The 15,333-nt window shown below is 45.4% G+C and overlaps 1 protein-coding gene across 1 annotated transcript; it reads right to left on the bottom strand.

The window, feature by feature from the left end:
* Window positions 1-8,903: 8,903 nt before the first annotated feature.
* Window positions 8,904-9,692, bottom strand: LOC116906533 (proline-rich protein 23A3-like). Its single transcript, XM_032909228.1, has one exon. The coding sequence runs from the start codon at window positions 9,690-9,692 to the stop codon at window positions 8,904-8,906; it is 789 nt and encodes a 262-aa protein (XP_032765119.1).
* Window positions 9,693-15,333: the final 5,641 nt, after the last annotated feature.

Here is a 15,333-nt window from a genome sequence, read left to right as displayed (position 1 = left end):
AGATCATTTAGATTGCTCATGAGGATTTAATCACAAGGGGAATTTTGGCTCTTTTAAGCATTGTTCAGGGAACTGAAAAAATTTGAGAGGGTACCAGTGAACTCCTTAGAGTCATAACTTCCCTCTTTGGGTAAAAACAAAAGGACAGTGCCTATTCTGGTCTAGAAATACACTGAGAAAGGCAAGTTTTTGAGATAGCGTCTGCCTCTATAGCCGAGGCTGACCTCCAATCCCCTCCTCTCAGCTGCCTACTTACTCGGATTACAGGTGCGAACTACTCCACCCAGCCTAAGGTACACTTAAGCGTCCAAGTCTATATGCAACTTGGCTTCTCCCCCACATTTAATTCTTAGGACCCCCCACATCACAGAGCTAGAGGAATATTTTCTGTCAGGAGCAAGGTAAAGAATAAAAAACTGAGACACTGGGAAAATGTGTGAATTATTTACCTGTCTGACACCTGTGCAGTTCCTTTCCTCCAGCCAAGAAGTGAAGTGGAATTTCTGGTCGTGTCCTATGATGCCGACTCATGAAGTGTTTTGTTGTGTCAAGACCTGTGAGAGGACACGTGATGTTTGGAGAGTGAGTAAGTGGGACTCAATGGACAGTGACAGGGGCTTGCATAGCGATCTGTGCAACTCTTCCTTGATCTCCTGTCTAAGCTGATCTTCCCTTCGTTGAGAGAGGCGAGGCAGAGACCTTCCACTGGCATTCTGGCTGGTCCTGGTTGCTCCTTCGGGCTTTTGCAGAGGTCTGGCTGTTTCTGCTGTATCATGCCACCGCTGCTGATACTTGTTTGGTATCCTGGTACTACTGAACTGGACTGGTGGCATTCTGACAATGGAGATTAAAATCACCCCCAAAACTACATGCCCTTTTCCTACTTACCATCTTTTCTCCCCTCACTTTGGGGTACAAAGGTGGTGGTCAAAGCATTTGAGAAACCTTATTAGAGTAGGTTTTGAAAAAAAAACTTAAGCCTAAAAAGAGACTAGACAAAGATAGCAGTGTTTAGTGTAGAAATAATAGCACACATATCATTTTTAGACAAGGTCTCACTGTGTAGCCCTGGCTGCTGTGGAATTTGCTATATAGACCAGGCTGTTCTTGGACTCACAGAAAACTGCCTGCCTCTGCCTCCTAAGTGCTGGGATTAAATGTGTGAGTTATTCTACTCAGTCCACCTGTATCATTTAATTATTTATATAGTTATTTAATGGGTATGTATGTGTGTCTGAATGTATGTTTGTGCACCGTGGGAGCGTAGTGCCAGTAGAGGCCAGAAGTGGGTTCCGGATCCCCTGGAACTGGAGTTACAGGCAATTGTGAAGCACCTGATGTGGGTGCTGGGCACTAAACCCGTGTCCTTTGGGAGAGCAGCAAGTGCTCTTAACTACTGAGCATGTCTCTGGCTCCAACACGCATTAATTTTACTGGAAATGTTTAATAATAGCTTTGAAGAGTCTTTGGCTTTTTAAATCTGTTCTTACCTTGTTTTATTATGGGAGAGAAATCTGTAAGTCCCTTTATGGGACCATTCAACCAGCTTTTGGTACCTAGAATGTATTAGTTTCAGCAAACTGGGTGAGTCAGTATAAGTCAGGAAATGCTGGTTCATTTGTGCCCCCAAAAGGTAAACTCTTACTGCAATGGGGCAGCACATGTTTGCAGTATGTAGCACATTGGAACTGGAGGCAGGAAATATATTAACAATTACTTATGCATGTCAAGTCTAGACCACCCTCGATTAAGAAAACCCTTCTATGAACATTGGCCATCTCTCTGTGCTTTGGAGAGCTTAGTCTTTAATTTAGTTTAAGTCCAAAGAATAAACTCCACAATTTCCTGACTCATGGGGTCAGGAAGTCTTCAGAGGCAGCAGACATTTAAGGTTCCTGGGAGAGTTAGTGATAAATGGTACAGGGACCAGATAAAGAAAAGAAAGAGAAAGGAGAGTTGATAAGGTGTGGAAGGAGAGACTGGAAGTGGAATGGGTGAGGGAGTTCTGGTGTAGGGAGGACAGGACAAGGATGGGAACTTTATTAGAGAATCTAGACAATTTTGTTATTGTCTTTGCCCCAATACTTTTTAATGAAGGTTTTTTGTTCTGTTCTCTCTCTCTCTCTCTCTCTCTCTCTCTCTCTCTCTCTCTCTCCCTCTCTCTCTCTCTCTCTCTCCCCTCCCCCTAGGGTTTCTCTGTGTAGTCCTGGGTATCCTGGAACTCGCTATGTAAACCAGGTTGGCTTTGAACTCAGGTCCAGCTGCCTCTGCCTCATGAGTGCTGGGATTCTGGGATTAAAGGCGTGTGTCTTCAAAGATGTTTTTGATTGAGAAGTTTCTGGAGGCCTGTGAGTACTCCATCTAAAATGGCCACCTTTGACCCTGTGAAGTCTCATTCCCATCCTTCTCTAAGGTACTTTACAACGATTTTCAAAGTTCAGTGCTCTGGACTGCAACCCCCAAGAGTTATTCTTGGCGAAACTGTGTCATTCAGAAAGGGACCCAAAATCATGACTGCATTTAGAATATGGATGTTAGGAAGCACTGTTCCTGAAAGAGGTGGGCTTATTGGAACAAGGGTCTCTGTAATGGCTAGCAGTGGCAGTCAAGTATATTAGCAGTGGTGGCCTCTGATATAGTTTTCCTAGAATACCAGAAAGGGCACTAAATGGAGTAGAAGCCAAACAGAATGGAAATGGAAGCAGGAAATAAATTCTGTTTTTATTGGTGACCCACATGGATAGTGTACCTGGTGCAAACTGCCAAATTTCCAGACTGTGAGACTGCCTCAGAGAGTGGATATACAAGGGAGGGTCTGCATGTTCAAAACCTTGTGCTTTTCTTTCTTTGGACATACTTTTAGGCCGTACAACAAAATGAAACATGAGAGGGAGAAAAGATGAAAGAAAAGATTCCATCACGGAAGGCAATCAGATCAATCTGATGATAAAAACAGAATAAATCTGCAAAGAACTCAAAGAGTTCAGTCCACCTGCTCAGGGGTCCACACTGGGCTATGAGAACCATCAGAAAAACTAAAGCAGATGATCTCCCCAGTGAGAAAGGACAGAGGCCACAGAGTGCTCTGACTTGGAGACGCTAGCCCTTTGATTGCATTTGATGATAAAGAAAATGAGAAACGTTGGTTGTGAAAACCGAGAAGACAAGCAAGTGTTCTGGGAATCTGGTAGCGTGAGGTCATTGGGAGTGGGTTGAGTTGACAGTGGCATATCCTATATGATTGGTATAGCTTGTGCTCCTCTTGGGAATGGTCCTTTCCAGTTGATCATGTGCAATAATTGGGAGACAAGATTAGGAAATCTGCAGCTACTGACCAAATTGTGATCAGTTTGACATCAGTTATAGCAGAGGCAATGGTTCAACGTCTGGAACTGTGGCTGAGTTTTATTGCCGACGATGGTCTACAATTACGTGTTTGTAACTTTAGTCTTTCACATGCTTTCGTCCTGTGGGGCTAACAGAAGATCTGCCTTGATAACCTCATGTACTTCAATCACCTTGGGCCCTTTCAGAGCTTTTTCTTTGTTTGTTTTCTCTGTGTACCCCTGACCATCCTGGAACTTAACTCCATAGACCAGACTGGCCTCCAACCCACAGAGATCTGTCTGCCTCTGCCTCCCAGGTGCTGGATTTATATACCACCAGCATCCAGTTCAGCCCAGCTCTCTTCTGAGCTTCTTGATGAAATGATGACTTCCGTACACCCCTTACTGTTTTGTTCTGTGGTCTCCATGGAGTCTCATCTGTATGATATAGTCTAATGTATTCCAGCCCTAGGTAGATACATCGTATCCTGACTATTTTCCTTTAACTTTTGGATCTCCTCTTCTGCTATCTGTCTATACATTCACAACATTTTTACTTAACCCAGGGTAGGGTATCCAGGTCTTCCCAGAGCAGCATGTAAGAATGTTAGCACCGTTTTAGAGGGTCCATGCACTAAGTCCTGTACTTCTAATAGATAGACCCTTCCTCGTTGTCCTCCATTACCTCTGTCCTACACCTACCTCTTAGTGTTTACTATTGAGTGAGTCCTACCACTCTCACAGTGTACATAGTTTCCTTCAATAGGTATACTCTGGGCATCTTCTGATTGGGTTACAATGTGTTAGATGTGGTTACTTGTGATGGAAAGGAGGCAAGACTCGATCTTGATGAAGTTGTATAGCATGTGCTTCCTTGGCAAGCTGAGGCATCTGCACCAGTAAGCAGGGAGGAATAGGCTATTTTTGCAGGCAAAGAGAATCAAGAGGGGCCTGGGATTTTAAGATGTGCCCGGTATCTTCACCCACTATTGAAGGGTCCGATCATTGTCGTGAAATCGTTGTTGTAGAAGCACCTAGTTCCCATGGAAACATTCACCCTGCTCTTCCACCCCTACAGTAAATTTTAGCCAGGTATTCATTTTCCCTCCACCTTTTAGCTCTAGGAGTCAACAGCTATTTGGATACTATTAGGCCGATTGCCCGGATACCATATTAGATTTTCATCAGTAAGTAACCAGTCCCCTTCTCTTCCTCAGATCTACAGTCCCAGAACCAGGCATTCCATTCCACAGTTTGTAACTATGTTTCCCCCATGTAGCCTGAGTGTGTCCTTGAACTTACCATGTCATCTTGAGTGTCCTTGTACTACTGGCCACTCTGCCTCGACATTCTAAGTGCTGGATTTATGAGTGAAAGCCGCTATGCTGGGAAAGTTATACCTCATAGAACTCCCCTGTGCTCCATGTTTTCAAATGGTGAAGGCACTGCCAAATGTGTTCCCTCCGTTTGGTTCCCAGTAAGTGTATCACAAAAATCTACTGTGTTGCTGTAGCATGCCACAGACTGCCCAAGCGCCATGATTTAAAGACTTTCATATGGAGACTTACATGCAGAAATATGAGTGGGAGGTGGAAGCGTTGACCTGGGAGGCAACTGAAACAAAGGCCTTCAGCCAACACATTGGGAGCTCTAGAACTGGACATCCCCATCTTGGTTTAGAACATATGGCAGGTTCTGTATATCTTGATTACTAATGGGAACAGACTGCCTCTGGAGACCGAGAAATGATTCCTGGAGATCAGCTGAGTCAACTTAGCTGTGGTAACTGGCTAGTTTTTGCCAGCCTGACACAAGGGGGGGACCTCAATGGGGGGGTTCTGCCTCCAACAGATTGATCTTTGGGCATATGTGTGGGGACATTTTCTTGATTATTGATTAATGTGGGATAGGAATATACATATTCTATCCCAGCCTCACTATTGTGTGATCTTTGGAAATTGACCTTTTGCAGTGCTTGACATTGTGTGTATATATGTGTGAGTGCATGCATGTGAGTGACCGTCGTTGTTGTTTGGACTGTCGGCATGTCACTGCACCACCAGTAGGTCCAGTGTTCAAAAAGAGCATTGGATCCTTTGGAACTGGAGTTACAGAGAGTGAGATGCTACATAGGTGCTAAGAGTGGACCTGGAAGAGAAGCTCTTTTTTTTTTTTTTTTTTTTTTTGGTCCCTCCATGTGTACTCATTGGTTGGTGGTTCAGTCCTGGGAGCTCTGGTGGGGTTTGGTTGGTTGATATTGTTGTTCTTCCTATGGTGTTGCATACCCCTTCAGCTCCTTCAGTCCTTTCTCTAACTCCTCCATTGGAGTTCCTTGTTCAGTCCAATGGTTGGCTTCAACCCAACCCAGTAGGGTTCTGGCAGAGCCTCTCAGTAGACACCCATATCTGGCCAACAAGCACTTCTTCTTCTTCTTCTTTTTTTAATCTTTATTACCTTGAGTATTTCTTATTTACATTTCGATTATTATTCCCCTTCCCGGTTTCCAGGCCAACATCCCCCTAACCCCTCCCCTCCCCTTCTATATGGGCTTCCCCTCCCCATCCTCCCCCCATTACCACCCTCCCCCCAACAATCACGTTCATTGGGGGTTCAGTCTTGGCAGGACCAAGGGCTTCCCCTTCCACTGGTGCTCTTACTAGGCTACCTTACATTGCTACCATGTATAGTCTTTGGCTTAGTCCCTGAGCCCATTGGTCAGTCCGAGCCCCTTCAAGCTCTTCCAGACCTTTCTCTGATTCCTTCAATGGGGGTACCGATCTCAGTTCAGTGGATTGCTGCTGGCATTCACCTACGTATTTGCTATATTCTGGGTGTGTCTCTCAGGAGAGCTCTACATCTGGTTCCTGTCGGCCTGCACTTGGAAGAGAAGCTCTTAACCCCTAAGCCATCCCTGCAGCCTCCAAAGCAGGTTGCTTTTAGAGAACATTTAATTAGAAGTTTTGAAATGGACATTGGTGAATGAGCATCAGTGAAGTGAATGTGTAAGAAAAACAAGCAGACTTTTGAAGAGGATGAAGGAGGAGCTTAACTGCAAGAGAGAAAATATATTACAATCAAGGCAACGGAAAGGCAAACAGCAGGAGACATAGGGGAGAGCTTCATTAAACAGGACTGCCATTTTCCTATTGTAGAGAGGTTCAAGGCCTGAAAGAGTGATTCCTTGTTTGTTTTTGCTTTTTTGGTTTTATTTTGGACAGAAACCTGAACATTCTTATTCCCATTCGCAGCCTATTCCTTAGCCCGAATTTTAGGAATTGAGAGTTTATGAAAGAATTAACCTGAAGATGTAGTTCACTGAGTCCCAGATGGCAGATTTCCGTGACTAAACATATCACTAAAGTGAGCAGATTATTCACCAAGACATGGCAGTACACACAGAGAGACTTCTCATCTTCATCAGCGAACAGCAGGAACGAATACTAACTCGAAGTAATGGAAGAATATAGATAAACCCGGCTAAAATAACACCAGTTCGTAGGTGCAACTGAAACATTTCCAGACAGAAACTAAGACCTACCACATAGGTCATGAACAAAAGAAGTCCCAAGACTTTTTTGGTAGGGTGGTCACATGTAGTGTTAAATGCCTGTAGTCTCAGCACTCCTGAAGATGAAGTGGAAGACAAGCCTGGGCCACACAAGGAAACTCTATTCATATAAAAACAAAAAATCGTAGAAGAGTAAGAAGACAAAAGAGGGGCCAGTGGGATGGCTCAGAGGGTGAAGGGGCTTGTGGCCAGACTTGACAGCCTGAGTTCAATTCATGGAACCCACAGGATGGGAAGAGAGAACAGACTCATGCTAATTGTCCTCTGACCTTCATATGTGTGCCAGGGCACTAGCATGCACCCAGAAATAAATCAAATGCATAAATGTAGTTTTTTTTTAAATTTAAAGCAAAGACACCCGAGGATAGAATGAAAGGATGGAGACCAAGAATAGGAAATGAAAGAAACCGGCAATGAACTTGAAGAATCTAAAATATAATTATCGATGTTTCTAAAAATTGCTCTATGCTGAGACTGGCTTTATTGGTGTTGCTTTAACTCCTTATAAGATATGGGACGGTTCAGGAGATGGTTCAGTGGTCAGGAACTGGCTGCTCTCATAGAGAACTATTTATTCCCAGCATCAAGCTCTCTATAGTTCTAACTCTGATTCCAGGGTTCCGGGGTATCCAATGTCCTCTTCTGGCCTACACAGGTCCCCGGATATTCACATGGTGCACAGATATACACAGGCAAACCACACACACACACACACACACACACACACACACACATACACACACGAGAGAGAGAGAGAGAGAGAGAGAGAGAGAGAGAGAGTAGCGATTTTAATATCAGAAGTGATGTGAATAGAAACAAACAAACAACCCCCAGCCCCAAACGCATGAACTTGCCAGGCATGGTAGCACCTGCCTTTAATCCCAGCACTTGAGAGACAGAGAGAGGCAGATCTCTGTGAGTTTGAGACTGACCTGATCTACCTCCATGGTCAGGAGAGACCCTGTCTCAAAAACCAAAACCAAAACCAAAACCAACCAACCAACCACTCCCTAGCTCAACCATTTCCCCAAGCCAACCCATCCCAGAGTAACTACAGTGTAAAGGAAAGTCTATGGGATGGGAGAGATGCAAAGGTCCTTAGGTGTGGTAAGAGCTGTCACCACCAAGCCACCACAGGAACTGATGAGAAAGACACTGTGGAACACCATGTAGAAGGTAAAAAATTCTACCAATTTAATAATGGACACCCTAAGGCAAGTCTTCAGTTATTTCTGCTTCCAACCATCTCTTCTCAAGTCTCTCAGAGAGCGTTTAATTTTTAAAGTCTTTTAGCCCCAACCCTGGTCTTATTTCTTCTCTTACCGTGTAGCTACGTGTATACCAACGATTCACAGGGCTTAACATAGCTCTTATATGAAGATACTCTAATACTCAAGCTGTTAAGCTGTAATTTAACTCAGATTATTTTTATCCAACATTTTGGCAAAGTCTTTGTACTTAACCAAAACCAAAACAGAAGCCAACATTTTTTTTAAAAGATTTATTTACTACATATAAGTACACTGTAGCTGTCTTCAGACACACCAGAAGAGGGCATCAGATCTCATTACAGATGGTTGTGAGCCACCATGGGGTTGCTGGGATTTTTACTCAGGACCGCTGAGCAATCTCTCCAGCCCCTCCAACATTTTTTTTTTTTTTTTTTTTTTTTTTACAATCAGAAACTTTATAAAGTAACATTCTCAGCAGGACAAAGACTATCAAATAGCTTTTTACAGAAAGACAATACTTTATAGTAAAATTTAAGTAAGTGCATTATTGCGTTACTTATAAGAATGTCCCAGTACCTAATTGGACTTAAATATCCAATAGAAAACGTTCAGGATCTTTTTATGATCTTTCTTCCAGCCAATCGCAGATCCAATATTCTACATTCTGCCCACTTCAAAACCAAGAGTGCCATCCTAACCTTGTAGGCTCTGTAAAGGCACACAATGGCTTTGGGAAACAGTTCTCTTCCAGGGCAGCAAGGACTGGCTCAGGGCAGTTCAGTCATAGATCAGTCGCTTCCGGGCCTTGCAAGGGGGCCTTGGAGATCTTGGAGGGCATGGTGAACGCTGCTCTTGGGAACTCAGAGGAGATGCAGGCAGAGGCTGCAATGGTGAGCCAGGGCAGGGCCCCAGCAGGTAGCTGTCCAGTTCCTCGATGGAGCTCTGGTAATATTGCTCTGCTCCAGTGGAAGGCACCAGAAGACATGGCTCTGGGACGCCGCCCTGAGACCAAGGACTGAGCACCCCAGTGATGCAGGAAAGGCTCCCAGCAGCCTGACCAGCTGGAGGGCTAGCCCAGGACCCCAAGATGTCCAAGTCTGCATCCTCATCACAGACACCCTCTTGGTAGAAGTACTCACAGAAGGCTTCTTGCTGGAAGCCGAGGAGGTGATCCTGGGGCATGTCCTGGGGAGCGGCTCCTTGCGGGCTGGTGGCCACGAATCCAGGCTGTTCTGGCTGGGGTTCTGTCAGGAGTCCCTCGGGAACCAGGAGGATGGTGTGTCCTTGGAGCGACACTTGCAGGGCCGAGGTGGGCTCAGGCTCCAGCAGCAGGTCGACGCCGTCCAGGGGCAGCTGCAGGGCGCAGCCGGCAGCCAGGAACACCACGGAGGTGAGCGCGCTGCTGGCCGTCCCGGCGGGCTCTTCCAGCTCGGGCTGAGCCAGGGGCTCGGGGCGCGCGGGCTCCTGGTGGAGGCGGCGGCGCTTGGCAGGGCTGGGTGCTGATGCCTGTGGTGACCAGCAGGACGCGGGGTCAGCGCTGGGGCTGCGGGGCCTCAGGCGCAGCATGAGGACGGTGCTGCGGGGCTGGAGAGGTGCGGATGCGGGGTGCAGCGCGGGCAGGTGCGATAGCGCGGGCAGGTGCGATGGCGCGGGCGGAGTGGCTGCAATCTCGTGCTCTGGAGCCCTGCGCTTTCCTCACGCCGGATATACCCTGGATGTCATTTATAATTTCGGAGATGCGCGGGAAACCACGTCGAATCGGGAAATGTCACACTAAGTCCCGCCCCCTCCAGGCTCCGCCCAGGAGCGTCGAGTTGACCAATGGCCATGGCTGTAGTTTGTAGGTCAGTGCGAGGAAATGGGTTCCTTTCACAGCATGGGCAGCCATTTGGTTTGTAGGCCTTTACTTCCGCTTTGGATTGTGGGCCTTGTATGCGTTCCTCAGACTGTATCTGTAATGGATAACAGCTCAAGTCTCGCGAGTGGAATGCCATATCAGGACACTGAGGCGTAATTCCGGATTGAGGGATAGTGCCGGAAGTTTTGCATGTAACCCTAAGACTTCCGATCTTTAAATGATCATTCAGTCATCTTCCAGGAATGGTGAAACAGAATGTAAAGTTAACATGTTCTGTGGTTGTTATTGTTATTATTATTATTGTTGTTGTTGTTGTTGTTGTTATTATTATTATTATTATTGTGAGCCGGCATTGTAAGCATTATACTGTCAGCTGAAATATGAGCAATTGAATTAGATGTTAATCACAACTCGGAAGTTTATCGTCTTATCTGTTTTTAGTCGTTTATGTAGTTGAAAAGTCATGTCAAAATGTTACCAAATTCTCTAGGATTCAGTCTCTAGCTAGACTAGGTACGGCATTTAAACGTTGATGAAGCTGATCCTGCCCCACGCATTCATCTAAGCTGCAGCTTCCAGTCCTATTTGGCACATCAAGGTGGCTCGGAATGTTAACTGGGTAAAAGAGCCCATCGCTGATTTTTAGAATAGCTAAGTGTTTAAATGCCAAGTGACGACAACAAAGTAGTTCCTCTTATGCTCGCCGTTTAGCCATGTGCTTTTTCAGCCTGGAGGTAATTATTATAACAGAATAACTTGTTTATTTAAAAGAAAATCATGTGCATATTATTCATACTCCCTTAGATTTTTAAGGGCCATATAAAATTTCATCCTATTTAAATCCCGTCTCTCTCCTTTTTTTAAAATGGTGGAGTCTGTCTATGTAGTCCAGATTAACTTGAACGAAAGCTCCTCCTGCTGCTCCTCCGAGATGATAAACTTTGTGACGCCATGCTTCATGTAAGTCATTTAAGTCTGTGGACTGCCCGTGGTCATACTGGAACCCTCTTGTGCAGGCTCTTTGATATTAATGCTATGAAGGGAATTAAAAACTCTAGTAGCCTTTGTCCTGAACTATTCAGGACATGCTGGCCTTCAGTCTAGATATGCTCCTGCTGAATTTCCGGTAATTTCTGCCTGTTAGGTGGAAAGTTTTTCCAAGGAACTGGGGCCTACGGACTATTCTGGGAGGCCACTTCGGGCTCATGGAGGGTTTCAAAGGTCCTGGTCAGAACCTGAAATTCCAGAAACTTCTTCCCTGGGGCAAGGAGTGTTGCTCACTGCACTCTGGCTCCCAAGTAACCGAAGCAACCTCTGAGCTCTAGGCTGAGAGTGTCGGTGGGACAAAGCTTGCTTTTGGGTCCTGGAGAGGTCTGTCTGTGACCTTGATCAGTCCAAGGATCTAAGAAACGAAGATTCCTGAATAGGTGCTACTGAAGGTGGAGACGAGTCGTGGAGTAAGGGCAGACGGATTATCACAGAGCGGGGCAGCACGCGGGGAGGGTCTCAGGGTTGAGTGGGTGGCACCAATATCTGTTGTTTGCTTGGTCTCAGGAGCTTATCTGGCACAAAATCAGAATGTGATCCGAAGACGGGGACAGAAGCAAATTAGCAGGGATCTTGGTTTCCAGTCCTCTACCAGTTTCTAATTGGGCAATCCTGGGCAAGTTGTTTCACCTTTCCTAGGCTTCCGTTTTCTCACATGTATATGGCGGAAATGCTACCCTGCGGTCCAGGGTGGTGTAGGGTGCTGTGTGCAATGTTTACGGAATGTAGTGAACGTGTATTGTATATTAGCTATTTGCTGCAAGATTTATAATAGAGGTCTCTTACTTGTACTGCCAGGCTTGCCCTCCTCATTCCTCCGCATGGTACAGCAAATGCTTAGAGAACAGTAAGAAAGTCACTGCATCCTAAAGGGATGTCTGAGCCGCGAGGAAGCAGCTTCTAAGTGTTTTCATGGTGCCGTATCCACACGGTCCAGGATTGGCTGGGCTTGGCTTCTAATTTGATGTTCTACATCTTATCTGATCTTACCCTCCTCCTTAAATGGTCCAAAGAAGTTGGACTTCGTGGTAAGGTCTTTAATCGCCTCCCTCACTTGGGGGTTTAAGAGACAGGTGAATCTCTGAGCTACAGAGTGAGACCCCGGTTTCAAAACAGAAAAGGAAAAAAGAAAAGTGCCCAAAGGTTGTAGGGGGGATGGTTAGGAATGCTCACTGGTATCAAGCTAATCAGTACAAGATACCTAAAGTTCTGTGTGGACCAAATTGGCAAAAATGACAGGTAATTAGGTGTACACAGCTGGGCCTCACTGAGGGAAGGAAGCCCAGGATGGGATTTGGGTACAGGAGACTGGTTACAAGGAAGACACGAATAAATGCAATTCGAGTTTCTTGAGCCTTGGGTGTGGAGACTGATGCCACCAACGACTTGGGACCCCCTTGGTGCTCTTAACACTGGCCATTTCTTTATCCCTCATTTTAGTTTCCTTACTTTGACACCATCTCATATACTCAGGCTGTCCTTGAACTCTCGTGTAGCAGAAGCTGACCTCCAACTCCAGTTTTCCCTTCCACCTCCCAAGTGCTGGGATTATGGATCTATGCTACTATGTCCAGATGATTTGACCATTCGCTCATCCACTTTAATACAGAATTAAATGGCTTAAATTGCTATTTATTTTTAGCCACTTGAGTAATAACTGCATTTCAAAAACAATCCAAATTGTGAGATCAGAGCCTCTGGTCAGCTACTAGTGAGCTAAGAGTTGGGGCAGTGAGCCCATTTTACCAAGTGTTTACAATGGTTCTCTCACTGGAATGGTGATATAATTGTGAGCATTTTTCTGCCACGTCAGCGCTTGCCACCATTTTGTATTGCTACCTTCAAACACACGATCTCCCCTGTCTTATTCCAGAGGCCATTTTAACATGCACCGTTGACATCTAGATTTCGATTGTTTGGTGTAAGAAAAGGCAACTTTAAAAGTCACTTGTATATTCATTTCTTGGCCTCTGATGGGACACTGAAAGCTGAGCTGTCTGCTGGCCTTGTGGTAATCCTGGAAATTGTGGCATATTACGGTAGGCCACCTTTATGGCTTGACATCACTGAATGCTCTAGTCTTGTTGATGTTGTTTGAGGATGAGCTGTGATGATGGCCAAGGTGACCACTGAACATTAATCCTGTGTTATTTTAAGGCTGCCAAACTGATTTGGCCTTAAACCTGGGGATGAAGGCAAAGAGCAGATTGTTACAAGTCCTCGGCGGGGAGTCAAACCCAGAGCTTTGTTGTTATCATCGAAACCGAATGATTTCTGCTTTTGTCTTCAGCCATCCTGTGAAGAATCACTGGTTTCTAGTTCTCTTCCGGGTTGTGCAACTGTGTCGTTTGCAGTGGTGACCGTTCCCCTCCTCATCAAGTTCTACACCCGAGGTCGCTTTCCCTTGTCTGATTCTCTCCACAGGCACCATCACGGCAAGATGAATACTGACCAGAAATGGTGGCTTCTTTCTGTTCTAGGCTTTGTGAGAGTGCTGTTCACCTTTGTCAGCTAAGCCTGCTGGCCCCATCGCCCAGAAATAAACAGGTAAAAGAAATGTGTTCTTCTGCCTTTTTAGGAAAGCATTTTCAAACTTATACAATCATTGCCAAGACTCACCTCGCGTCTTTTATCATCATCATTGTCATCTTGTTCATTGGCTTTGCCATTCTGCCTCTTAGGAAGATTGTCCGTTTGTCTGTCTGCCTGCTATTGCAGTGAAGAAACTCAATGTTCCTGCAGTTCTCCGAAGTCTTGGCTTCTTTGCAAATCTTCCCTTATTTCCTTCTCATTTCTTTCAGGACGAGAACCCCATACTCTGCCAGTTTGTTTACCAGTTGATCCATTCATATAACTCATACAGATTAGTTCAGACTTGATAGATTTTTTTTTTTTATCATCACAACCAACTTAGTAAAAAGTTTCAATAGATTTTTATTATCGTGACCAACTTGGTAAAAAGTTTCAAGATTTATCTGCATTTTTCCTGCTTCTGACTGAAGGACCACAGTTCAATTGCTGTGTTCAAAATGTACTTGGACTCATGCTTCTCTTTGGTGAGGTCATTTCACTGCACAGAAATATTGCTTGATTCATTCACGTTTATATTCAGTTTTATCTTTCTTCTGATTCTCCTCCCCGCTTTCTCTCCCTCTCCCTCTCCCTTTCCCTCCCCCCTCCCCCCCTCTCTGTGTGTGTGTAAGTTCGTGAGTTGTGTGAGTGTGTACTTGGAACACATGTGGCAGTCAGAGAAGACACAGGTGAGAGGATGTTTCTGACGCCATGAAGAGAAAAGTCACCAAAGAGCTCTCCTGAGGTTCCTGCGGCCTCTTGCTGCTTCTGCAGACTCAGGACGATTGGCAGAGTGATGTCAGCTGATACAGACCTATGTAAAGTTTTGCTAAGACAGCCTCATATGCTGAGGCAAGGCCTGTGGAGGACACATGATGTTTCTTGGTCTTGAGTCTTCCCTGATCTCTGCTTCATTGAGCAGAACTTTTCCTGGGGTCCCCGGTGGTCCTGGTCCCCCCTGATGCTCGTCTGAGGCCTGGCTGTCTCTGCTAGGTTGCGCCACCAATGCTGATTTGCGTTTGCTATCCCAACCCCACCGAGCTGGACTGCTGCTGTGTCCGTGAAGTGTTTGTGAGTAGATGGAGCTGCTGCTGCTGACCTGTGAACCAAACTGCTGATTTCCAGACAAGATAGATGGGATTCGCTCTAAAGAACAATGTCTAAACAGGTCCACTTCCCCTGTATCCTAATAATCTTTCTTCTCCACTTTCTCTGGTGGGTGGTGGGCTAGAAGGGAGGTTACAGTGTTTGAGGACTGTTATTAAAATTAGGGTCGAAGAAAAGTGAAAGATGATAGGTGTGTGAATTCGGCCCCCTCACCATCTCCATGGCCCTAGTTGTACAGCTGTAAAATGTGCCATTAGGTTCTGTTTGCTAATGTATTCACAATTTAACCTCACCTTGACATGATCTGAAGGACTGCGTTTCTCTCATTTTAAGACAGGGTCTCATTATGGAGCCCTGGGTTCTTTGAACTCACTCTATAGACCCGGATGTCCTCAAACACGGAGATCCTCCTCCCTCTGCCTCCCAAGTGCTGGTCCCTGGTCTGTAATAATTTAAAATTTACTTTCAAGTTTGGTATTGATGTTAGATTTGCTATGTAAGAATAACCTGGGAACATGGAAATCTGCACACTGGAACAGTTTAAACGGTGTCGTGTAAAACTGTGGGCCTGGTACTGTCCGCCTGGACAGATATACTTCTTGGCTAATCATAGATTTTAGATTC

The sequence above is a fragment of the Rattus rattus genome, chromosome 8 (genome assembly GCF_011064425.1).
Source record: "Rattus rattus isolate New Zealand chromosome 8, Rrattus_CSIRO_v1, whole genome shotgun sequence".
Taxonomy (NCBI): Eukaryota; Metazoa; Chordata; class Mammalia; order Rodentia; family Muridae; genus Rattus; species Rattus rattus.
This window is presented reverse-complemented; position numbering and strand designations above follow the sequence as displayed.